The sequence below is a fragment of the Biomphalaria glabrata genome, chromosome 3 (genome assembly GCF_947242115.1).
Source record: "Biomphalaria glabrata chromosome 3, xgBioGlab47.1, whole genome shotgun sequence".
Lineage (NCBI taxonomy): Eukaryota > Metazoa > Mollusca > Gastropoda > Planorbidae > Biomphalaria > Biomphalaria glabrata.
In genome coordinates, this window is record NC_074713.1 from 20,077,543 (window position 1) to 20,104,980 (window position 27,438).

The 27,438-nt window shown below is 38.8% G+C and overlaps 1 protein-coding gene across 10 annotated transcripts in view; it reads right to left on the bottom strand.

Moving 5' to 3' along the window:
* LOC106059311 (serine/threonine-protein kinase D1-like) overlaps nt 1–27,438 on the bottom strand; it is a 94,034-nt gene that overhangs the window by 23,599 nt on the left and 42,997 nt on the right. For 6 of the 10 annotated variants that reach the window (XM_056023903.1, XM_056023910.1, XM_056023909.1 and 3 more), the window contains 2 exons: nt 5,618–5,749; nt 4,782–4,957 (listed from right to left, as the gene is read on the bottom strand). In XM_056023903.1, the coding sequence (XP_055879878.1) occupies nt 4,782–4,957; nt 5,618–5,749 (308 nt within the window). Of the gene's footprint in view, nt 1–4,781; nt 4,958–5,617; nt 5,750–7,124; nt 8,266–12,235; nt 13,492–16,952; nt 17,419–27,438 lie in introns of those variants that run through there. The other 4 variants (XM_056023908.1, XM_056023906.1, XM_056023907.1 and 1 more) reach the window with 4 other exon arrangements.

Here is a 27,438-nt window from a genome sequence, read left to right on the forward strand (position 1 = left end):
AATTTAAACCAATTAAAATAACAATGAATATGTATTGCTGGAATCAACAACAAACACACTCGAAATGGTTTTTTTTTTGTTGTTTTTTTTTGTAGGTTTATCATACATTGCCTCAGATAGGCCTATTATGTTTCATAAAGGAATTTGTTGTTCTATAAAGTAGTCATTCAAACATTAAATATTAATTAATTATTTTTTCCTTAAGTATCATTGTAAAGAGATTTGCAAAGAGCAGTTTCTCGTGCATTTCTTGATCTTTCACATGTGGCTCAAATATTGAATCTGCAGAACTCTTTTCATTAACAGGAGAGGGAGCGGGTAACTGGCGCCTAAACCAGTAAGCTTCGAACCTTGGCTTGCTGTGCCCACCTAGCAGAATGAAAATCTGAATTAAAAACCATGCTGCCTTGCAACTATACCCAAACACAGGAAAGGTTTCGGCGACCATTAGGTAGTTTGTAGCACACAGCACTACACCCTGTGAGAGCCTGTGAAGCAGCTGATCCCAAACTGTAGGCCTATATAGGTCGTTTGTAACGAATTACATAAGAAGCTTTTAATTGTATAACTCATGCCATCGATGTGCTCTTGAACTGGTTGCTTAAAGAAATTCTATTAATACTATCAGATGTAGCTTTATGTAAAACGGCAGGTAAAATCAATGTTTTGCATTTAGTGTTTTCCGTATTTTGTTATTAGTAAAGAGATATTGTAAGACGCTCACAAACCATCAACTTCTCTATGTGATGTGGAAGAGAGATTTTATGGGTCTATTCTGAACTTTATCTTTGAATGTTCTAAAGTTTTTCAAATCTGTATCTGTTTTGTCCGCGTGGCATTGTCTCGAATGATCCTTCAGTGTAATTGGTACCTAGGCAACCGCTTGTTTCACAAGGAAGGAATAAATCCCAATTTTAAATAATTGACGCTGTACAGTCTACATTGCTTTTTTTTGAAACATTAGCTACATGTAGGCAAAATTTAACTATTGAAATAGGCCTAAATATTGAAATTGAATAGAACCATTGTTCGTTTGAACATCAGGGAAAATATTTATAGTATTGACTATTCTATACAAATTATTAGTGTATAAAATAATTACATTTATGGAATGTGAAAAATAAAGTCACGACCTACTTTAATGAAATCTATTATCGTAGACCCCCGTGGACATCTCATAGACCCCAAATTTATGTTTTCACTTTCGTAGACCCCTTGGAAGTCCTCGTAAACCCCTGGGGGTCTATATAGACCACTATGGGAATCACTGGTTTAGTCCATGACATTAGTTCATTGATTGACAGGAAACCACAAGTCAGATAAGATGAACGTAAGCACTCTCTAGAGGTCACACGAGGGAACTAGGCTTGTTTACTTAGTAGTAAATCTTAATTAGGGGGGCTGGACTTCAAGCCACACATCTACACGGGTAACCGGACAAAGAGTTTGCTTATTTGGAGAAAAATCTATTTCATGTGGCTGGACTAGAGGCCACACCTTTTCATGGGTGCCGAGTTACTTGGATATAAATCTCAATTAGTAAGCTGGACTAAAGATCACACACCTAAACGAGTGACCTTTTAGCTACACAGAACACAAACCGCAAGATTTCATAGCCCAGTAAGCCAGTAACTAATTATTTTGTAGAAAAAAATCTATATTAGCGTAAAAGACACGACCAGGCCTATCTTTAAATGGAGAGCTAAACACCCCATACTCTTTATTTTATGTATTTGGTCCTTGGCACCGAATTTATTAATTGACATTAACCATTTTAAAGCCAGAATGAAAAACACAATGTGCTAACAAAGCATACTAGACTGTAAATAAATGTTTTGTTAAATTACTTTTTCTAATGGGTTAACTTGAATATTACTCCTGCAGTTAAGTGTCTTGATTTAATAACGATATTCTTAATAATTTGTGTCAGTCAAGTAAATCCTCCTTATTACTATTTTTTTTACTTAAGATGCGTACTTAGCTACTGTGTATCAAGCCAGGACGACTTTTTACACACCTGACACCCATAGACTTACTATCGTGCCCTTTTGTAACAGTTACTGAAACCACGAATAAAATCAGTAATAATTAAGGAAGATGTTTCTAACATATGTTCTTTGCATTGAATGTTTCTAACATACGTTCTTTGCATTGAATGTTTCTAACATACGTTCTTTGCATTGAATGTTTCTAACATACGTTCTTTGCATTGAATGTTTCTAACATACGTTCTTTGCATTGAATGTTTCTAACATATGTTCTTTGCATTGAATGTTTCTAACATACGTTCTTTGCATTGAATGTTTCTAACATACATTCTTTGCATTGAATGTTTCTAACATACGTTCTTTGCACAATAAAATAAAACAAAGATGTGCATGTTTGCATGTGCGTGTTTTTTGCCTTGTATTAAAACCTTTAGAAAGAAAGCTAATTTCATTTTAATTCTTTTGACTTAATAAATAATGGAAAACCTTACAGTAAAATTTAAAATCCCATAAAAGAAATTGAACAATAGTACCGCATTAGATCTAGCAAACAAAGAAAAAATATGCTAGAGTGTTTAAAAAAAACAACCTTGACCTCTGCAACTAGTGTATGGGTATAATTTATCTATATGCTTGACTGACCAAGCCAATGTGTTATCTTTTTTGTCTGATCACTAAACACTATTGCGTATGCCCAAGGAAAAAAAAACGCGTGATGGTCAACACAATCAACTATACACACTACACTAGGACTACGTGTGTAGGCTCACTACGTCTATCCAACCAGGTTGTTGCAATCAGTTGAACACAATGTCTATGTTTTGTTTTTGGTAGGGAGGTTGTGGATGAGTTTTTTTCTTTTATAGTTGGTTTTCTCTAATGCTCTTAGTTTTATACAATTGTAGATCTAAACATAGATATCAATAATAGGCCTACAGACTAAAATTAAATCTATGCTTCGCAACATGTAAGGTTCAATCTATAAATAGGTATAATTGATGTTCTCGCTGTTAATAAAATATCGTTTGCCGTAAATGGATTTATCTAAAACAATAAATAATTGACCTACTACGCTTCAGATTCCAACTATTACCTAACAGCTACTATTGAAGCCAGAACCAGACGCGGTCTTTGGATTTAAAATTACAAGTCTGATGACCAGTTGTTGGTCTGAAATTCAAGAACACATACAAGCCAGATTGCACTTTACTTATAAGAGATTTACATCAATAACTAATTAAATATATACTAACATATTTTACATTGACCCTCCCACACACAGTCTTTATAGTTGGTGGCCTAGTACATACACGCTCATACTACACAGATTAATTTGTGATAGGCCTATCTCTTTATAAATACTGTTAAGCTTTAATAAATCAATCAGTAACAGAGTTTAAAACAATAAGGTATATAAAAGAAAGAAAAAAATACCAACCAATATAGGTATGTTATTTAACAGTTTCGTAAAATGTTCAGCAACAAAAGCTATTTACAAGACACTTAGGTATTCGGCTCCGGCCGAATATCATTTTTTACTATTTGGCAATATTCGGCTCCGGCCAAATATCAAAAAGTACTATCTGGTGCACCCCTAGTGTATAGTATTATTAATATCAGCTAATTAAACATGCATGTGTAGTTTTATTAAGGGGATGCATTACATATGTCAAAAATTGAAGGGATGGTTAGAGATGGTAAAAGGAACAATTTTAAAGTATAACTAGAGCAACATTGTTAATATTTTCAGGGTGATAGTAGTCAAAAGAAGACCCAATCGTTTGACATTTCTAAACAACAGCAAGGAAACTGTTCTCAGGCTACATTGAAATAGAAGGCAATGAAAAAAGCAGATCTATTAGCCAAAGATGGGAGAAAGACTTAAAAAACAATCAAAATCCCTCTCCACACAGAAAAAATGGAAAAAAAAGAAAGAGTAGAATAAACAAGAAAAAGACCAACTCTCACTCAAATGTATAGAGGAACAATGCCTATTTCAGAGCTGTCCTAACATGACCAACATATAATTATATTAAATATTAAATTAAATAATTCTTTTCAGAACCAGTTACAACAGAATGAGACAATACATGTTCCAGAAGCTAAAAATAGAGACTAGCTGGATTTTGCCCTTGTGGAGCATCAACAGAGAATGCTAACCATGAACAAAAACTAAAGTCTATATGGAGAGCTGCCAGATCTGGAAACCATTGCCCAGTTCATCACAGATATAGAACCCTCCAACATATAAATGAGAATGAAGAAGTTTGTCATTTGATTAATTATTAGTAATAGAATTCAAGAAGTTCATACATATATACATTGGAGTTAATGAAGTGATTAATGCAGCACTAATTCAAAAGGTTAATTGTGTAGGTAAATAAGTACAGCTAGGTATACTCCTGCTCTAATTCTAACCACAAGGAATATTTTTTTTTTTTTAAATTATTATAAATCTGACTTTATCCTTTACTGTATTGAATTTTTCCATTCAAAAAAACCTGATCAAGATATAAATGAAATTTCACTGTCTCATATCAATCTGTGAAATGTAAGCTGTTAAAATTAAAAAGACCAAAATATTATTTTAAATTAGATTTTTTTTTTAAGCGGCAACAATTTTAATTATTTCTCAGCTGTTGTATTTTTGTGTGTGTGTGTTCTTCTTAAGCTATTCAAACTTTGCTACAGGGGAAAAAAAACTTTCAATATTTTTTTAATGACACACAAAAAATGTTCAAATTACATTTTCAAAATTAGATTTTATTTTCAGAGACCAAATATCAATCTAACCTGAGTGCTAGGGAGTGTAGCATGGGGCACAGGAGAATCAATACTGGACAGGCTGTTGTCAGTTCTGGGATGATGATTGAAGGAAATGCTTGAGGAGGAGTGCCGTCTGTATCTGTCATGAGCGCAGTTGTTGGGAATCTTATAAGCACATCGCTTGTGAAAATTCAGACCACAGCCTATGCAACAGAATGGCAGGAAAATTATTTTTTTTTGCATTCAAAATAACAACAGGAGGAAGAAAGTTTGAAAATATTTAGAAACAAGAGGGTGGGTAGCTTCTAAGGTATTCATTTAGACAAATAGTTACTTTGAATAAATGAATTCTAACAACAACAATATCCAACACGATTAAACAATTCTTTGTTAATAAAGTGAATAATTAAATAATGTGTCTACAATGCTTACATGGGCCACCTATTCATTTTTTTTGGAAAAAACAAACTTCTTTTTCAAAAGATTTCAAAACTTTCATTAAACGATAATTTAAAAAAAAAAATGTTGGCTTCCTCTTTGTGATCTGTTTCTGATATCAATGTATAAATATTTTTAAAGGGCACTTGCAGTTGACTGAGCTGTTTAACATTTTACCACCTGTCCATTAACCAAGGAGACTGCGGTTAGCTATTCTGTATACTCTTAGAAACAATTTTATACACACATGGTAATAAAACAAATGATTAAATCATGAGTTGAACATTTCCTATTAACTCTTTTTCTCCGTAATTATTTACCACATTCTGGTGAAATCAACGTTGGTATCATAAGTTAGGAAAGAAAGAGTTAAGGGGCCAGTTATTTCTCCTAGACTAATTACAATCTATTGACTATCTAGCTACCTTCACACTTGAGCCCCTGTTTGACCAGTCCAAATAGCATCTCACCACAGAAGTCACAAAAGTGTGGAGACTTGTAGGAGTGAACAAACAACAAGTGAGGACGTATCTGGAGCTCCTCCATGGTGGCTTGCTCTGTACAATACAAACAGACTTGAGTTATTTAACACTAAACATAATACTCTCTGAATGAAGTATTCAAACTTTGACTTAGTTGGCAAAGCTTTCAATAAGTTACAATAGCAAGTGCAGCTGAACAGCCAGCTACATGCAGAGGAGGCACACAAATGCAGAGGCAAGACCTACATGTCAGAAGCAGAATTCAGTATTTATCAAATTGGTGAACAGATAATTTATGTTGTTTATTTTGACTGGAAACTTTTTTTCTCCTGTTAGAACAGCTCCTATTATATTGACCTCTCCCCCACATTGAGACACACTTTGTCACAACTTTTTTAAACATCCTTCAATACAACAGCATTCATCCCTCCCCAACTAAAAAAAAACAACATTTTTCGGTTATTGAGTTTTAATTCTACTTAGGAAAAAAAAAAGGAATATACTGTATACAATGATATTTCTCTGGTTTACCCCTGGTTCTACAGCCACCCCTTAAACACAATGAATCTTATTTTAGCCCTTTTAGTAACAAACAAATACATTTTTTAGTTTTCAAAATAAAAAAGAACACACACACACACAGATCTATAGTAATGTTTTTTTATGCTGCTATGAGAGAGTGCAATAAATGATGCATCTTTGTGTGGTATGCATTAGGAATTAGGTTAAATTGACTTCCGGGCGTGTCATTGTGAACATGAAAGTACTTCAGTTATTCCAAGGAAATGAGAAGTAATAAAAGGTTAGAATTTAGTTTTTTGTGTCGACCACAAGAGGAAAAAATTACTGATGAATGTGAATGTTAGCCAGGGCCTTGCCCTAATATATTGTTGGAGGTAGAGGAAGCAGGTGGAAGTAATTTAAGTTCAATGAGTCATGTTGTTTCAAAGGGAACAGATTACGTTGGTCAGGTCAACTCAAAAAAAAAATGCCAGAGAAGGGAAAAAATCAAAAGGCAGGCGCCCCAAAGGCAGGCCACAAGTAAGGTGGCTTGATGACATAGAGGTAGATCTACAACAGCTAAAAGTCCAGGAGAGATGTGCTAAAGCAGGCCAGGGCTCACCATGGCCTGTAATGCCACTGGGCTGGATGGATGGGTCATCTTGTTTCCAACCATTGAAGTCTAAATAGATGTGCCAACCCTGCTCCAAATGTTTTTACTGCATGCTAATCCAATAACTTTGAAACAGCCAATTGTATTTAAACAGAAACTATTGGACACAATAAACAAGTACATGGAATTAAACAAGAGCTCCTTGACTCTTCAGAGCAGATATATAAATACACTAAGCTAAGCAGGAAATAGTGCAGAAATTTTGTTCCTTCTAAAACTTCCCCACACAAAAAAAAGTCTCTTTATTAAGGTCGGAGATAGAATTTTTTTTTTTACCAGTGCTGTTTTTGTCTTCTTCTTCCTCTTCATCAACATCCATTGGTTCTACAGGGTCAGACATTTCTTTGTTGGGGTTGACCCTGAGCTGATTGAGTCTGGCATCTATTCTGGCTATCACAGCCTCCATCTTTGTGATTTACAAACTAAGATTTGTAGCCTACTTGTGCAAAGTGTCTCTACACACTACAAAAGGTTTTCAAGTTTGACAACAGAAATATGCTGAATAGTATCAATTGTACAGGTTTTAAGGAATTTCAGAGCTTTCCACAAAAGTATGATACACTTCTAGAGTGTTGATTAAAATGTGTGATTCCTTGAGAGAAGACATTTGTGTGTTGAACTCTCAGACCCAAAGTGTAATCATTGAATGCTTGAATGGTGTGACAGAACAATTCTTATACTTTGATGATGAAATGGATATCCTTGGGTAAGCCAACACAAACTAAATAGGAACTAAAACTGTTCAATGGCATTGCTCAGCTAGTTGGTAGATTGCATTGCATAGCAAGACCATACAGATAATGTTCCACTCACTCTTCAATTGTGTTTTGTTAATATACACTATACTGTAGGTATTGAAGGTATTTATCTACTGAAATGTAAGCAGGTTTCTCCTGGATGGTCAGAGCACTTTGTGGAAGTTTGAGACCAATGCTGCCAGCAGTGTGATCAAAATGAACTTACTACAGTCTGTGTCCAACAAATAGACTGACTATATCACTTGCTCCTATTAAGAACTTGTCTGTGTCCAACAAATAGACTGACCACACCACTTGCTCCTATTAAGAACTGGTCTGTATCCAATAAATAGACTGACCACACCACTTGCTCCTATTAAGAACTGGTCTGTGTCCAACAAATTGACCACACCACTTGCTCCTATTAAGAACTGGTCTGTGTCCAACAAATAGACTGACCACACCACTTGCTCCTATTAAGAACTGGTCTGTATCCAATAAATAGACTGACCATACCACTTGCTCCCGTCACACAGCGAAGCAATCACAACGGCGTAGACGTGAATAATTAATGAGTTCCATCAAAAAACTAGAACAACTTGGAGAAGAAGGTAAATGGTGTCCACACACCAGGTCCTTGTGTTATCTCCATACAGTGTATCAGCTGTACAGTCAGACATATGGTGGGAGCGCACTTTCAAAGACCATATGGTGGAAGTATATAGACTTTACAATCAGATGACATCATTTGTGACCTTCATAGGCAGAACCCTGCCTTCTGGTAACTAGGGAAACAAAGTATAGCTCAATTAGAATTTATGGGGAGAAAGATGGCTAGTTGAACAAAAAAAAAAAAAAAAAAAACTAAAACGAATGCTCTGCTTTGGCACGTGATCAGCATCTAATTTGAATATATACAAAGACAAGAAGCAATTGTGCAAGACAGTGGTAAAAATAGATCATTCATTTCCTATTACAGTCTAGCCGTTAGACGATCAAGCCAAGTTGAGAAGAAATCCTGCTACACCAAGTATTCATCTATTTGCTGTGATCGAGATAGTGGTCCTGGCCCAGATCTCGCGGGGATGAGACAAAATGATTGTAAACAAAGACAAAAGAGGGCTAGGTGTGAATTGTGTGTTCAGCTCCGACCCCCCAACAAGATTGTTATCTCTAACACCTGCTTCGCGTGGGCGTGTTTCTCACACGTTACACACAGAAACTTATGGTCTACAAATACAATCTTTATAAACCAAACAACCGACGCACAGATAGACGTCGCTTCTCCAAAAACTCATGTATTTCGGCCAGCTCATTAGCGTGATCGTAACAGCCATCTTGTTTTCTCTGGGTCATAGGTCAGGGATGAATGGAAAACAAGTGTCCTAGTTTTCTCATCTATCTCCATGGGCTAACATTAGGGCCGGAAAGGGCTAAACAAAGGTACTGCGGGACATGTTAACCCATTACTGCTTAATACACCAAAGTGCATTGTGCATGTCACGAAAATTCAAATACTTTTAGTTCCAAATTAATTGCTAAACATAACTGGGTTAACCGAAGATTTCATTTGTATACAAGTCAGTGAAAGGTAAGTAGGCTTACACGCAATAGACCTCATTCACCAATCATAAATAAACAACATTTAGCCACGTAACAATATTCATAAAACATTGAAGAAAAAAAACGTATCACGTGGCAGCCTTTATGGATTGCGTAATTTGTATAGAAGAGATAGAGAACCACGTAGCAAAATGTTGTTTGTTTACGCTTGGTGAATGAGGTCCATTCAAGAAGTCATAGTGCTACACTTGTCGACGTTGTGAAGTTGGGTTAGGTTATCGTTCTTAGCCTACTGTCAAGTCTGTTGAATGACTACATTGCGTGATAGTGGTGTTTGCTCACTGAAGAACTAATACTGAGACATACAAACAGTTCTTCGGTACTCTACTACAACTAAATCTGTCGGTGTACAGAGATTTCAGACATCACTCTGCGTGATGGCAGCACAAGACACGGCTCACAGTGCACAACGCTAACATAGACCATCTCAATTACATTTGGAGCTCACACCATAGAGGCGCTTCCTCCACCAGTGTATGATGTCACTTAATAAAAGTAGACGGAGAAATTGGAAGGTTTGTATTTAAAGAGAGAGAGAGTTTATTTGTTGATTTGAGGCACATCGGCACAATTTAGGCCATGTCGTGCCTGCAGTCCCTTAAGGACTACTCTCTCTCTAAACAACAAGGGCCAGATTCTATACAGTCATATAATTAAAATTAAGGTCTATTCACAGTTAAAATAGTAAAGGTAGTAAAAATTTAAATATTTGGTAAAAATCTAATGTAAATAGTGCATGTTCACAAATTCAGAAATCAGATCTTCGTAGATAGCCCCACTTCCCGAATATAGCCCAGTACCTTCCCAGGGTCGACATTATTAAATAGTGTTTTTAGATTAGTGGCTCTAAAATGTTTCGCCCTGACATCCTGGTATCTGGGGCAATCAACGAGGATATGTTCCACGGTGAGGCGAGAGTCACAGTACTCGCAAAGTGGGGGCTCCTCTCTCTTCAGTACAAAAGAGTGCGTGATGTAGGTGTGGCCAATCCTAAGTCTGGACATGGTTGTGCTACCACGCCTTGTCAGACCCTTAGATGTGGGCCGCCACCTGACATCCGCCACAATCTGCCTGAGTTTACTGTGAGTCTCAGCCTCCCATCGGTTCTGCCACTCTCGATAGGTGGCAGAGGCAATACTTTGTCTCAGGTCCGAGTAGGGAATTTGGGTTCCTGACACCGCATGATTTAGGGCTCTCTTTGCTTCTCTGTCTGCGGCTTCGTTTCCCTCAATGCCAACATGGGAGGGGACCCAGATGAAGGTGACATCCCTACGGTCGGCTGTTATTAGGTCCAACAGCTTCAGGCTCTTATGTACCAATGGGATGCCAGTCTTCATCCGCCCCAAAGCTTGCAATGCAGATTTGGAGTCGGAGCAGATTATAAATTTACTCCTTTCTGATGCTTTTACGGCCATAAGTGCAAGCAATATTGCGTGCAATTCGGCCGTAAAGATGGAGCAGCCATCGGGGAGTCTACGGGAGATTGTTTTGTTCCGAAAGGAGCAGGCACACGCGACCTTTCCCTCCATTTTGGATCCGTCTGTGTAGATGGTGCCACAATCTCCGTAGCTCTCCTGCAGTTCCCTAAAGTGGACTTGTAGTATGCTTGGGTCTGTATTTTCTTTTTTGAAATTGAGGAGGGATAAATTTAATTTAGGTTTATTCATTAGCCAAGGAGGATTCTGAGGGGTTTCTATTTTAGAGATTTGGTCAATGGGTGGGGTTAAATTTTGGATGGGTTCTCTCATTCGAAGGCCCAACGGCTGTATGACGTTAGGCCTTCGATTGTATAATTCTACCACTGTGGGGTTAAATATGGAGTCAAAAGCAGGGTTCGTGGGGTTGGATTTTAGCTTGACTATATACTGCATTGCAAGCTTTTTCATTCTTATATCCATGGGGAGTTCTCCAGCCTCCACATGGAAAAGAGAGAGAGAGAGAGACAGACAAGACAGACAGACAGAGATAGAGAGACAGACAAAGAGAGAGAGAGACAGACAAGACAGACAGACAGAGATAGAGAGACAGACAAAGAGAGAGAGAGAGAGAGCGAGAAAGAAGTAGGTGAGTGTATGGGTTTCTGCAGATCGTGTCTCTGAGACCAGGCCAATACGCTGGATGGAGATGGCACAATTTACTTGTCAACAAACTCATTTACAATGCATTTACATCAAAGCACTTGCTGTGTCTGTGTGTGTACAGTATGCATGAGAGTGAGTGCGCAGCCTGGGGTTATTAGCCCAAACTCAAGTGTTTGTTTTGTTTGTGTGTGTGGCGGGCATATTATTTTATGGAAAATGGATCCAAATCTTAAAGTCAAATCATGTTCTGGTGATTCATATTTTATACAACTGGTCTCTTCTAAACAACACCAACAACCCTAATAAAAAATGTCATTATGTATTTTAACATTCACGTTGCCAAAGTTCAGAGTTAACCCTAAAACATGTAGGCCCTATGTGTAGTATTCTGATAGAATACAATGGCAGAGGGGATAACAAAGGGATTAGGGGGGGGGGAGCTGTAATCTAAGAAAAAGTGTCAAGATATTCTTTGTATCTAACTCAGGAAGATGTGTATAGGAGTATCTAACTCAGGAAGATGTGTATAGGAAAGATTGAACACTATTTCATTGGTCTGAACGCCTCCTTGTATCCATGTATTAAGTCAGTCCTTCAACTGGTTTGTCTCGTGATGCTGCACAGAGAGATGTTAATGCTTGAAAACATGGGCTCTCCTTACTGGTCATTGCGCAGGTGTCAATATGTAGGTATGTGTGAGAGAGAGAGAGAATGTAGGTGTGTGTGTGTGTGTGAGAGACAAAGAGAATTCGCGTGTGAGAGAGAGCAATAAATAAGCTAAACAATAATGTGTGAGAGTAAAGAAAAAAAAAGAGAGAATCAAGAGGGAAAATAAAGACATTAAACTATTTCCTTTTAACCATTACAGACTGTTAGAATCAATATCAATGGAACAGCTGCAATCTAAACTTAAACTGAACCAAACACAACAAAAGTGGTTAATTACCCCGCTTTTTCATTCCGTTGCCGCAGGACACGAGCCTGGTCAGTCGGAGCACAACAGCGGCGGGGGGACTCTCCTCCATGTTAATGACCGTCATTAAGGATCGAATCTGCCCAGACCAAAGCAATCCACTCTTTATCTAGTCGTGTGGCCGTTGCATGGAGCCATCTCCTTAGTCAGTGTGTAGCCATTGTTTGGTACAAAATGTTTCTGTCATCAAAAATACACAATTAATGTCGACGCTATCCTCACAACTAGTGTGAAACATTAGAATGCCATGCCCACAGTGTTACCTCGTATTGGCACAGGTAAGTCTCGCAGCACTAAACTCAGCCCTTGAACTCAACACATTCCCATCGATTGATTTCTCTGTACGTAATCAAGACTCCGTAGTCACTATGAATAGAACTGCCACTTAAAACAAAAGCGCAACAATCACTTCACCAAAACAAACTTACTAGTTGAAACACACACTTTTCCTTCTGATTGTCATGTGATTTTCTAAGTTATAGAAAACAAAACGTTAAAATATACAATGTCTACAGCACTTGTAACGTTTCAACATTATATCCAGGAAGTAGCAGCGGCGTGCTAATCTACCTACAAACTGATGTCTTACTCAAACTACTCAATTAGGAAACAGGAGGGAAAAGCTGGTATAAAAATGTCATAAAGCTATTTCTCTGTCTAGACTTCTACAAACTGAACAGGCTGCACTTATCTATACAAGAGCTTCTAATCTCAGTCTAGACTTCTACAAACTGAACAGGCTGCACTTATCTATACAAGAGCTTCTAATCTCAGTCTAGACTTCTACAAACTGAACAGGCTGCACTTATCTATACAAGAGCTTCTAATCTCTGTCTAGACTTCTACAAACTGAACAGGCTGCACTTATCTATACAAGAGCTTCTAATCTCTGTCTAGACTTCTACAAACTGAACAGGCTGCACTTATCTATACAAGAGCTTCTAATCTCAGTCTAGACTTCTACAAACTGAACAGGCTGCACTTATCTATACAAGAGCTTCTAATCTCAGTCTAGACTTCTACAAACTGAACAGGCTGCACTTATCTATACAAGAGCTTCTAATCTCTGTCTAGACTTCTACAAACTGAACAGGCTGCACTTATCTATACAAGAGCTTCTAATCTCAGTCTAGACTTCTACAAACTGAACAGGCTGCACTTATCTATACAAGAGCTTCTAATCTCAGTCTAGACTTCTACAAACTGAACAGGCTGCACTTATCTATACAAGAGCTTCTAATCTCTGTCTAGACTTCTACAAACTGAACAGGCTGCACTTATCTATACAAGAGCTTCTAATCTCAGTCTAGACTTCTACAAACTGAACAGGCTGCACTTATCTATACAAGAGCTTCTAATCTCGGTCTAGACTTCTACAAACTGAACAGGCTGCACTTATCTATACAAGAGCTTCTAATCTCAGTCTAGACTTCTACAAACTGAACAGGCTGCAATTATATATACAAGAGCTTCTAATCTCAGTCTAGACTTCTACAAACTGAACAGGCTGCACTTATCTATACAAGAGCTTCTAATCTCTGTCTAGACTTCTACAAACTGAACAGGCTGCACTTATCTATACAAGAGCTTCTAATCTCTGTCTAGACTTCTACAAACTGAACAGGCTGCACTTATCTATACAAGAGCTTCTAATCTCTGTCTAGACTTCTACAAACTGAACAGGCTGCACTTATCTATACAAGAGCTTCTAATCTCAGTCTAGACTTCTACAAACTGAACAGGCTGCACTTATCTATACAAGAGCTTCTAATCTCAGTCTAGACTTCTACAAACTGAACAGGCTGCACTTATCTATACAAGAGCTTCTAATCTCTGTCTAGACTTCTACAAACTGAACAGGCTGCACTTATCTATACAAGAGCTTCTAATCTCAGTCTAGCAAAGGAACAAGACAAACGGTTAGAGCCCGACACTACAAATATTTTCCAAGGGAAACAAACATGTTTTCTATTACACTCATTTAGTTTGGCTATTGTTCTGACGTCAAGTTTAAGTTTAAAAAAAAATCGATGGAATCAAATGAAACTCCGGCGGCGATGTCCAGCCAGTGACTTTCTTCCATAAAAAAGCGAACGTGATCAAGAAGTTGTCCTTTTATTGTTTGCTCCATTTCAACTAGGTCACCACCTGACGTCAACGTGCACCCCGACAGGACTAGAACAACTGACCACTGGTGAGAGCAGAAGCAATGAAACAGGAAGGCAACAAGAACAATCTGCGGACACAGGTGTGCGTGCGAGGGTGTCATGAGGTGAAACGTTAAATGTCACAGACCAAGTTTAGGAGTAACAATGTCAACATTCAGATGTACCAACAAACTACCTACTAGATCAAAATTGTCACAGACCAAACTCACTGGAAGAAATCGAGACAGAGAAAAAGAAAATCGACTATTGTGTTCCCTTATGCAATAGTCCCAAATTGACGAATCTCGTTACAACAGCACGAGAAAGACGATCTTCATTCATACATACATACATACTTTACATACTTCACACACACGCACGCGCATATATATATATACATATATATATATAAAGTTTCCTCTTCACACAACCACAGGTATTTTCTTTTTTTAAAGTGGATGCATTGAGCATCTTCAACCCTGATTTACAAGTTGATGGCAATGATTGAATTAAAAGCAGCCCATAATAGAGCAAGAGAATAGTTGTTTCCATCTAGGTTTTCAGATTTCAGCGATACTCTACTCTTTACTTTTCTATGTTCTGCTGAAACAAACAATTCACTTCCCACACTCCTGATACTTCCTCATCGAGAAAGATTCTCTGTACACATTCTTGACATCCAATAATTGGTCAACTCGTCCTCCAGGAGGTTGTTACAGTAGAGTAGTGTGTACTCCTTAGACCCACTGTTTATCAACAATCTCCAGCCAAAACCAATGTCCGTAGATCGAGTTGTATCGACTCTGATCACAAGTTACTTGTATACACACTTGAGACGTATCGATCTCCTCGGATTTGTTGACATTCACTTGATCCCAGCTAAGACAATGTGTGGGTCAAGGCGACATGTTGGTCTCATTGCTCCTGCAAGCAGACGTAGCCAAAGGCACTGTCACCAGCAAGCAGCAGATCTTGACACCCCTCACCTATTTCTTACCCCGAGCTGTATCTACACCCTAAAACACAAACAACTTTATCTAAATAATGCGTGCGTGGGTCTTGCTTTCAAACAAAATGTCTTCAAGCCGAAGTGCAATCTTCTCAAAGACTTTCCTCTCTGCAAGTCTGGCCTTGTAAGAATAGAGCAAGTCGGGGGCGGTTTAGTAATTAGAGAGACTACTGCTTAGTTGTCATGGCACGTCACCAAGTTAGATAAGTATTTAGATTTTGAATAAGGGACTGGGGAAAAAAAAAGGGGGGGGGGGGGCAAAACATCTCATAATTATCGTATACAAAAAAAAAAGCGAAAGTACTTTAAATGTACTGTTCACACTCTGCCAGATGTTCAAGGAACATAAAATATTAAACTATGCCCCCCCCCCCCCCCCCGTCATAAAACGCATCATCCAGATGACAGTTCCGAACGATTTTAGCTAACGGACAAGCGTGGACCTGGCAGGAGCTCTTCACCCCAAGTCCTGAAGGTTCCACAATGGCAGCGACCATGACTACGATTGGGTCTGTCATATATATGTCGATCTGTTCCTCCGGCCCAGGGCATGCTATAAGACCGCGCTAACCAGGCTAGTACAGTCTGTCTAACCAGCAAGTGACAGGCTAGGGAAAAGGATGGGAAAATAAGCCCAAGATTACGCGACCACATCAAAAAGGTAGGTCACTTTGACACTTTCTAAACCATCAGTAGCAACAGGTAATGGGTGCGTGTGTTGCTGCAGAGAGTCTGTGTGAACACAGCGACATGTTTGGTCTCAGACAATACAGTCAACACAAAATGTATCTTTTCTCATTGAGTACCTATGCAAGAACAGATCGGATAGTTCGAAGCCAGACGTAAGAAACAAATAGTGTCAAGGAGAAGGTTGATGTTCAAAGCCTTAAGAAGTGCTGAACTTCGAACGAGAAGTGCCCGATGATTCAACACTTCAAAAGTACACTAATCGCCCCATAGATTGAACACCATGAAAATGCTATGTACCTCCAGTAGCGTCAAAAAGCCACTGAAAAGTGCCAACAATAAAAACGACTTAACTAAAATCAATTTGCTAACAAAGTAAAAATAAAACTAAAACATGAACATTTTGAACAGCTTTAAAAAGCGACGGAATCACAAAGTTGAAAAACATTCTAAAGAGGTCAACGACTGTCTAATGATAAAAAAAAACAAAGTGATTTGATCAACAAGTTAAGACGATGTAACATCACAACAAAGACCTAAAAAAAAAAAAAAAAAAAAACTTTTGGTCAAAGCAGGAAAGTCAAAGTTCAAGAAGACTAATAAATCGTAAGTCTACATCATTAAACCTATAACCAGCTGACGCGCAATGTCCTAGTTCAATAGAGGAATTTCCAGACATTCTATGTTTTCTTCCGGGCATGATTTACCAGACTATTAGATCTAGTTCTCCCTGAAACCAGAGTGACTTTTCTTGACGCACTGGATAATGTGAAGACTTAAAACTTTATCTGATCAACATAACAAGGAGAGATTTACATTGTATTGTATTAAATTGTATATCAAATACCAATGCCCATAGTGCTGCCCAATGACTATCACATGATCCGTACCACTTCTTGTTGACGGTCATAACGCAGTCAACTCACATCACAAGATGAACATAATAACCAAGTTTTTTTTGTTTTTTGTTTTCTACTAAACAATGGTCCACACAAAACATAAACCAATAAATCTTCTAATAGAATACACGAAAGCACAAGGTGTGTCCGCAGTTCGATACATGAAATAAAGTCAAATAACAAATACGAGAAACATTCCTAAATGTTTCAGTCCGTATAATTCACGAGCAGCAGGGAAACAAAAACAAAATGTCAACTCTGAATACTGAGCACATAATAAGTCAAAGTTTTATTTCGAGCTGAAGATTTGCAAACAACACAAAAGAAACGGATGTTCCTAAAAGCACATAGTCACACACACACACCCAGGTAAATACTGTGTTCGACAACCTGACGTCCAGGTCAACATTAGGACCGTTCACTTCCGTCTATCGGTCTACCTGTAGAGGTGATTGAGACAACGCTGTCTGCCTGTCTATCGGTCTACCTGTAGAGGGGATTGAGACAACGCTGTCTGCCTGTACAAAAGCACACAGTGTCAAGGTGTAGCACTTTTTGGGATATTGTATTGTAATGTCGCAAAGATGTCACACCTGGCGTGGGAAGATGCGCCGACTACAGGAGATGTTGGTAAGTGCCTAGCGCTTGATCCATTTTCTCACACTTTGTGTCAAACTCATAGATTACTGTGTCAAACTCATAGATTATTGTGTCAAACTCCAAACAATAAGGTGTTCCTTTATACCAGCAGTTTCCTACTGATGACGTTGAGATTGCAATGAGTAAAAGACACACAGCCGAGGTTTGAATCATCTCACAAGTAACAACGATTTTTTACTAGTTCAATTGACAAAGTATTGAACATTAAACAGTTTGGTCTTCAATGAACAAAAGTTCGAATTCTGGTGAAGTCAAAATTTGAAAGTTGGGTATTTTTAGAACTTCCCCAAAACTCTTATGGCACCTGACATTGTCGACACATAGATCAGCTTTACAACACCTGCCACATAGAACGCAGCGTCTTAACTTTGTATTTTCTCTTTTACTTAAGGTTCTTGAGTTTGAATGTCAGTGATGATCGGCGGGATTTCTAGGACGCTCCACTTAACTCTAATGGGTTTAGTTGGGGAAAGTCAAGTCGGTTAGTCGTTGTGCTCGCCACATGACACCTTTGTTGACCGTCGGCCACAGAAACATCATCTGCCCTATAGATCTAAGGTCTGAAAGGGGGTACTCTCTTTTTTATGGTTACTTTTTCGTGAATGGGTAGAAAGTAGATAACTTGATTGCCTCTACGGAACATTGACTATAATATGCTTGTTACAACTAGTAGTTTGATTGTAAATGAAAGCTCGACAGTCACATCATTGTTTGAGGACATGAACTGGTGGGAATCACGAAGTACAACTTTTTGTTGTGTTCCACGTCAAAGTGAGACCTAATCGAGAATTGTGGGCAGGAAATCTCGTTCTGGGAGTTAACCACAAGGTTAGAGAAATCAGTAGTAGCCATGTTCTGAAAGTGTACGGATGTCTAATGTCGTTGGTTCTATGAGTTTTACCAGTTGTGTACTTAGAGTATATATTATTGGATAGAAGTTCATTTGGAAACTTAATGTGTATTTCTTTATGGCTGGATTTGCCAGTTGTATTTCACTTGTATGGTATAAATAATGTTCTATCTGCTGATCAGAGACTTTATTGATTACTATTTGTTGTGCTGTGCTAATGGTAGTAGACATACGAGATAAGAAGTAGTACAGCAACTCAAGTGAAACAAGGCATCTTTCATTGGTTTAATACGTACAATCCAATGTCACTCAGTGAGCAGTTGACATCTACATATTATTGTGAAATAACTAATCACGTGTTTAATGAGACAGTCGCCCAAAGAAGAGGAAGTACATGTAACAGATGCAAAGATGTGGCCTTCCGAGGTCCTTGGAGATACAAATCAATTTTCAAGATGGAAAATGCATTAACACTCATGTCTGTTTCGACTGGATGATTAGGAAAGATATCACGTCCCGCTAGGGTTAAGCTCAGGACAGACTTGATCCAACACACACACACGCGATAAAAACAATTTCCTTGTTCTACTCAAGGTCGACCCAACTGTTCCTCAAGTGTTCCAGTTTGTTTTTAACGTATGCTGAACAGAAGGAAGAGGAAGAAAGCATGTCTTTAAGAGGATTGATGAACGGTACAACAGACATCAGTTACGGAGGCGGAGACTAAAAGGGCATGATCTTAAGAAAGTAGTTTAAGACTTTCTTGTGCATCAACACTAGCAAATGGAATAGACAAAGCGTATGAAACGTGAGCCTTCATTAAGAAACTATTAAAGATGCTATTAAAACATTCTTCAAAGCTTGGGAAGGAGGGGTGGGGGGTGGACGGAAAAAAATGTGTGAATATTTCACTCACATTGTAATAGATCACCAGCCTCTACGCAAATGCTAGGACCGCTAGTTTGATTCAAGATAATGAGCTCAGTGAAAAAAAAAAAGCCAAAGTTATATGGTTGCAAATGATAAGAATAGTAATGTCAGGATAAACTGTTGCCTAGAGTCATGTATCAAACAGGAACAGGACACAATCCTAAGAGTTGACCAGATACGGGGAAAGGAGATTTGTTGCACAATGGAAAAAAAAAAAGGTAAATGTTAAAGAGAGAAAAAAAAAACTCTTTAGTGTAAAGACACTGAAAGGAATGCAAATAGATTAAGGATATATATACATACACACAATTTTTAGTAGAAATCGAAGTCTTTACAAAGCTCTGTGCGTTTAGTACACATTTTGTACACATTTTTTCTCCCACTTCCCATTCTCAGATCAAGATGAAACTTTGCACAATAATTCATTGTCCCTAACAAAACAGAAATCAATAACAAAACCTAACAATTAATTATTGTGGTAATTAATTAATTAATTTTGTTAGATACTGAAAAGGGAAATAAAATCTTACAGTATTGATAGAATATGCCTGTAAATCCGCAGTTCTTTCCCTTAACCTAAGCTAGTAAGAATATCATGTTCCTTGTACACATCTGAAGACAACCCTACAACAATGTAGTGTTCTTAAGACCTATGTAGACCTAAATAGTGCCTGGAATGAATAGTGCAGTGCACCAGTCAACACCTAGTTCGTTTCCTTAGCATCAGGTACAAGATACTACAAAGAAACAGTTCATGTTTCAGAGCTGACTGGTTCCCCACCAACAAACGTCTCTAAGACATGAATCTTTGCATTGATGGTCTCTGACTGTCGAATCAGATCCTAAGCGTTTCTTTGTTTCATTTCTCTGGACAACGTACGTCAACCATCCCTAGCACCCTGTCGGAGAAAAGACTTTCCCTTTGTTTTAGATATACACACATTCTGTATTCATTCATCTCTGAACACTCATTCAACGTCTTATAGATGGGAAAAAAGGAAAAAACAAAAGTTATGAACTATTGAAACTGGAAAAGGTCAACCTCTATGACATGTCTAAAAAGATACAGGAAATGCAGCCCTCTTATTTATAATTTAGCTGGGACTGCGTGAAACACTGTACTCCTCATTAATCTTCAGACTCGAAGAAAAGCCTTATCATTTGAAACCTTTAAGATAATGAGCGAGTTGGTGAATAACGCAATGATTTATATGTGCTGAGATTAGAATACAGATGTTGGGGGGTGGGGGGAGAGGAAGAAAAGAAGGAGTGTGTAGGTGAGAGAAAGAGAAGAGAAAGAGAGAGAGATACACGGGAGGACAAGACAATGACAAAGATGAACACATGTTGGAGACGAATTACAACGTAACGTTTTGGCTAGATGTCTTGTGATAGAATACTTTTCCTAATGACACTATCAACAGCCAACTCTGAATGACGCGAGATCACGTGGCTCGATGCTTTTCAATCATCAAACACATGCTTCCTATTGCTTTCAAATATATAAACACATAGCAAGAGATGAAAACCTGTTCCAGACAACCCCCTCCGCCCACAAAAGAGATTAGAACAAAGCAAACAAAGCATACTATAGTATGAAAGATGCACTTAAAAAAAAATAATATACAAAAGTATCCAGATTGTTAACATTCTTACTAGAACATAGCAGTCCAATCCCTTGTTGGACCATATGTTTGTTCTCTAGTCTAGAGGCATCTCATTTTACAAAGGTATTTCATCTTCTTTTGTTTTGGGTCCAGGCCTGACAGGTAGGCAAATGTACTAATGGTGCCAAGAGTTCATAAGCCTCAACAGTGTCCAATAAGAAAGGTAAAATTTAGCAGCAGAGACATGAATGTTTTTCTCTTTTTGGTATTATTCGCATCCCATTATGTTGAAAAGCTGCAACTCAAAACCTTGAAGTCATCTACAGTTAAAGTCACAGAATTCCGGCCCACAGAGTTTGAGGCTTATTTCAACAATGAGCAACGACGACGACAACACACAACTGTCGCTATCCCCCCCCCCCCAAACCACTGGTTAAGTGTGCGTGTCGGAGACATTTGTTTTGATGTTGTCCTAGAGTTTTAACTCCATACGTTCTAAACATTCTCCAAGAGCCTGCTCCTGTCCATCCCCCCGCCAAACCTTTTTTTTTTTTTTTTCAGTAAATAAAAGCACAAGTCCATTGGAGTTCTCTTACCAAGATCAATTGTTTACGAGCAAGAAAGAGAAAAATCACCCGCACGTCACCAGCCCTGACTAATGTCAAGCTGAGCATCGCGAAAGTAAGGCACTCCCCCCGCACACACACACACACACACCAGAATCTTGGCGAACTAGCATTATTAAGTTTAAAAAAAAAAAAAGTTGGAAAAATACAGCGTCTGTTGTTAAAGTGGAAAATACTCAACTGTGACAGCAATGATGACCTGATAGAGGCTAATTAATTGTGTTTGTGTGTGTGTGTGAGAGAGAGAGAGAGAGCTTGTATTAGATGAGACTGCTCCGCTTCCTCCTCATCTCCTCCCTTACTAGTTCCCAACCTATTATTGCATTAAAGTTCTCCCAGAGTCTCCATCACGTTATATCGTGGCCATCTAAGGAAATGATTTAAGTAGCTCACCTCACGACTTGGTGACACAATGTACTCCTGGACACAAAGTACACAACGCTAACTTCATAAAGTACATAAAAAAAGTAAACTTTGTCATAATTGACATTCATAAGAATTCAATAAGAGCGATCCATATAAATGCTTTCTGGAAACGTCTGGAAAACAGCACATGCAGCAAGAAGCCAATCACATAGTCCGGCCCACCAGGTATACTCATATACATATATAACTATTACAGAAAGAAAGGCAACACATGGTACAATTATTTTAATGAGAGAAAATGGTGAAATAATTATAGCGAAACAGATTTCAGTCCTGATCAGGGCACGAACCACGGACCCTCCGCATAGCAGCAGCAAAGGACCACACCAGCAGTCCATAGAAAGAAAAAAAAAGTCAAGTACCCCTTTCAGACCATGCGATCAATAGATGTTGCAAAGGTCAACTATTTCTTTGGCCGACGGCTAACGAGAGAATTATGTGTCTAACCCAACGACAAACCAAGTACCCAATGGACTCCAGGGGGTCCACTAAAATTCCGAAATTTTAAGTACCAGCCTACACCGAGATTCGCCAGTGCCGCACTCTTCCCACCCACAAGTGTTGTTTCCTCTCCAACGATGTTTGAGAACCACTGCGCCAAAAGGTCGTTTGTAATTCATGACGTAACTTGACCCTCACCCACTAATTAGGTGATCTAACCACAGGTCGTGGGAAGATGTGCCTTATCCCCGCCTCTCTTCACTTTCCGATTCCCCTAGTCTAGTAAATCTGACGAAGTCATCATTGACCTAAACAGGAAGTGCACCTTTGTGGTGTGTGTGTGTGTGTGCGCGTGCGTGTTCGTGATTTGTAACTAGAGAAGAAAATCTTGATAACTTATGGCAAGCCAGCTTAAGCAGTAAATTCATTCCACGGTGTTTCAGAATCATTGCCCGACTAGATATAACTAGTTAAGATCTTTATGTGTGTTTGTCTGGGCATTCATCTCATTTCTATGAGATGATCCAGAGTCACTTCTCGACAGTAGAGGGCCATTTATGTGTGCTTGAAAACATATGACTATGTAATATGAAAACATATGACTATGTAATATACACTATCTTCGTGAGGGCCCTGGCCTGCTTTAGCACTTCTCTCCATTCTGATCTATTCTAATCATTACGTCTCCGTGCCTAGACTTTTAGCTGTTCTAGATCGGCCCCTACGCCATCAAGCCAATGTTCTCGTAGTCTGCCTTTGGGGCGCCTGCCTTTTGGTTTTTGCCGGTGAACAATCTTTGCTCCTTTTGATCTCTGGCATTCTTTCCAGGTGGCCTGCCCTACGTCATCTGTTCCCTTTTTTTTTCCCTGTCTCATTTCTAAGAATATCGTCGTCCTCCAAATCCTCGTCCAGTTTCTATATTCCCAAGCGGATGAAGAGAATGCAAGCTGGTAGAAGGAATTTTTGTTTTAAAAGGCTGCAGTATTTCTAATGACAGAGCAGTACGTCGTTTTCTTTTCCCTGCCCTAAACAGTTCTCTACACTTCTGCTGCTGAGCTGGTATCATTCTTTTTGCAAAGCTTATACCCACTCACTGTCTGTCTGGCACATAGTTTGAATTCACGTTATTTCTCTCCCTTTCCAGTCTCGGATCAAGTGGAAACTTTGCACAATTGTTCATTGGTACTTACAAAACAGGAATCAATTGTAAAAAAACAACAATGAGCTAATTTAATAGTGGTAATTAATTTTGTATAATATCGATAAGGAAATAAATCTTACAGCTTTGATATATATATATATATATATATATATATATATATATATATATATAACTGAAAATGTGGACTTCTTTCCTTTAGATAATCTTTGAGGGTTTTTTTTTTAGTAGTAGTAGTATTTCTATATTTTGCTTGAGTACTACGAACAGTCCCAAAGATTAGCAGACACGAAAAGTTGTCGGAATGGCGGCTAATGCCCCCCCCCCCCCATTCTATTACACCCAAATCATCATTTCACCAAGGATCTTATTTATTCAGAGGTGCAAACAGTTCTAGGATCCGTCTCAAAAATATTTTTTGGTCTCTTCCTTGTGTATTCATACATACTACAACTAATGCAGACGTCAGTCTCCACCCACAATCTCTTCTCTCTGACTTCCGGTTTAGCATGTAGCTAGGAGAAAACGAGCAAGACGGTTTCTTGTAAAGACAAAAAAAAAAAAAACGCCATAAAGACATTTCTCTCTCTTGTCTGAGTTGCGCTCCACAACACCGAAATAAAGCAAGGCGGAAACGTTTTAAGAGGGTTTGGGGGGTCGACACATCCAGAGCTCCCGTGTTCTAGACATCTCATGTTTGACTGGAACATTTTGGCGGGACAAACTTTTTCTTCAAGCAGGAACAAAAGATGAGAGGAGGAGGGGAGAGGACGGAGAGAGAAGACGAAAATAGACAAGTGACGTATGTACTAGTTCCAACATGGACGCCCAGTCATAGAGTTAATTCTAAAACAAAATATATCTCAGTTGGTCTGTGTGTGTGTGCGTGTGTCTACGTCTGATGAAACTTTGACTAGGATTGATGCATGTGAGTGAATACACGAAGAGAAACGGAAGAGAATAAAACGGAACAACTTGTGGCTATTGTATGGTCCAATCCTAAGTCAATTTTATTCAGTCTCTAAACGATGTTTCCGAACTTTACTCGAGCTTTATGTGAAAGCCAAGTACTACGCCAACAAGGATAAGTTGTCTGGAGCTTCACAGCACCAATGATTCTAATGGAATATCTAGTTGTCAGCGTAAAGAAAATTCGCACACATAGCTACAAACTAAAGAGAAGCACACTAAAAGGTTGTATGTTGTCCTTGCTGATGAAATATGGGAGAGAGCTTTCAAGATGAAAGTCAAACCGAGAAATGAAATGCAGACTAAACTGAAAGATCTAACAAAGATGCAGCAGCTTTAATAAGCCGAGACATTGACATTACACAGTTGCACTGTGACATCGAGATCTTGTAAATAAAATTAAAGCAGAAATGAGTTGCCAACAGACACTCCACTCAGTGACACCGCGGTTAAAAGCTTTGACAACGGGCATTTGTCCTTGATGGCACGTCAGATTGGCACACGCGTCAGGATGCTATTCAATACCCACTTAGTGAACTCAATAGACAGAGATATATGGCCAGCGCGTAGGACACAAGAGATTCTATTTTTTTTTTTTGAGAGGGGGAGATTTGTTTCGGGGAAAAACCCCACATTCAAACAAGAAGAATAACGGGGGAACAATGGGCTAACAAAACACTTTCACTAGAGCGGGGTAGTGCTGTTTATCTACAAACGAAAATAATTTTTTAAGCACGTTTTTGTCAATCTTCTTTCTAGCCATCGACTTCTTACTGAAATATCATCACTGTTATAAGAGACACTTAAGCTCATTCCTATGTGTTTAAAAGTTTTATTTAAACTTTAAAAGAAGAAAAAAATACCAGAAAAGTGTTTCACTTCAAAGCAAACAGGTTAGAAATTAAAAGTTTAAATGTTGGTAAAAAAAAAAAAAATCTTTCTACAGCCATGGCAGTTTTTATTACTTCAAGAGACGCACTTTTTTCTGAAACAAATTCGGCTAACTCCAACTTCTAGAACTGACCCGATATCCTACAATTCTAGAACTGACCCGATATCCTACAAGTCTAGAACTGATCCGATATCCTACAAGTCTAGAACTGACCCAATAGCCTACAAGTCTAGAACTGACCTGATTCAGATGTCCAAATGGTTCGAGGCAAGCACGCCCCTTTTATGAACCATGTGACCCGAAAAAGGCTTTTATCTCGTAGCCAGGATGAGAAATTGACTCTTCACCGATCTCTCTGTCAGGAGGCCCCCGTCGACTAAGTGATCATTTATGCACACCCGTCTTGGCATGTTGCACGTTCTTCCGAACCTCTGCATGAATTCCTCCTATCGTGTGTGGCTGGAAGCTCAAACCCCACGTGGGGGCCATCCTTATGCCTATGCTGTCCCATCGTACCCGTGGGGGGACCATCGCCACACGTATGGGCCCCTTTGGGAAACGGGCTGATGGGGGTTTCGGACTGGTTTAGCGAGCCTTTTTTACATCCCTACCACGCCTCGCTAGAGGGTACGTGTGGTAGCCCACTGAGAGCTATGTTAGCTGCCATACTTAGCCTATCCACTTTCCCGGGCGGACGTTTCCACGGAGGCGCCACGCTGAGGCGTCGGTAGCTGGAATATCCTCCGAGAACTGACCCGATATCCTACAAGTCTAGAACTGACCCGATATCCTACAAGTCTAGAACTGACCCGATAGCCTACAAGTCTAGAATTGACCCGATATACTACAAGTCTAGAACTGACCCGATATCTTACAAGTCTAGAACTGACCCGATATCCTACAAGTCTAGAACTGACCCGATATCCTACAAGTCTAGAACTGATATACAAGTCTAGAACTGACCCGATATCCTACAAGTCTAGAACTGACCCGGAAGAGAACATCATCACAAAGCGAGCTTCCACTTGTGTAACTTGCAGACGTGGTTCATGTGTCTTGGGAAATAAAGCATTTAAAAAACTGTATGATCAAATCTAAAAAAGAGGTGTTTAATGCTTACAAATAATGCCGCTAAAGATTACTTTCTGGGCCGACAAGCTGATGTTTATCTACTTTCTAAAAGACATGTTTTTATTAAAATCTTCTGTGCCTAGTAAAATGTCTGAATCAATGTGATCTAGGTTTCTGTGCATTAAAACTACAGACATTCAATACAATGTAAATGTTCTTTTAATTTTAACATTATTTGAGGAGCTAGTGAACACAGACACGGCGGATCCATTACAGAAATGAATGTTCCCCAATGTAATCTGCTTCGAATCAGGTCATTCAGAGATTCAAGTGCGATTCTTATTGCACGGCTTTAAATATGCGTTTTAGAACAGGCATTGAAAATGTCTAGAGAAAAAAAATGTACAGGTGGCACAAGAGACTGGACTTCAATTTCTCCACTTAATAAATTGAGATTCTTAGTGCACGTACAGAGGTGGTGGCGGAGGAGGAAGGAGAATGAGGTTAAGAAAAAGTAACCCTCCCTCCCCTCCCCTGTCTCTCTGCCAAGAGAAAACAACTTTATTTTAGCAATGCTGTCAAGTGCGTGATTTTCTTTATGCGCCACATCAGAATCAAAACGACATTAGTTTAGAAGTTGGCAATAATTTCCTTCAATTTTATTTTCTAGAAGAAAGCTGGCATTCACTTTCTGATCATTTTTTGTTCACGTTCTTGGAGGCGCAGTTGTCAAACAAGTGAAGAACGAAGCGAGATGGACTCGCTGCCCCATCAATGTCTTTCTGGCTGGATTTGTTTTTTAT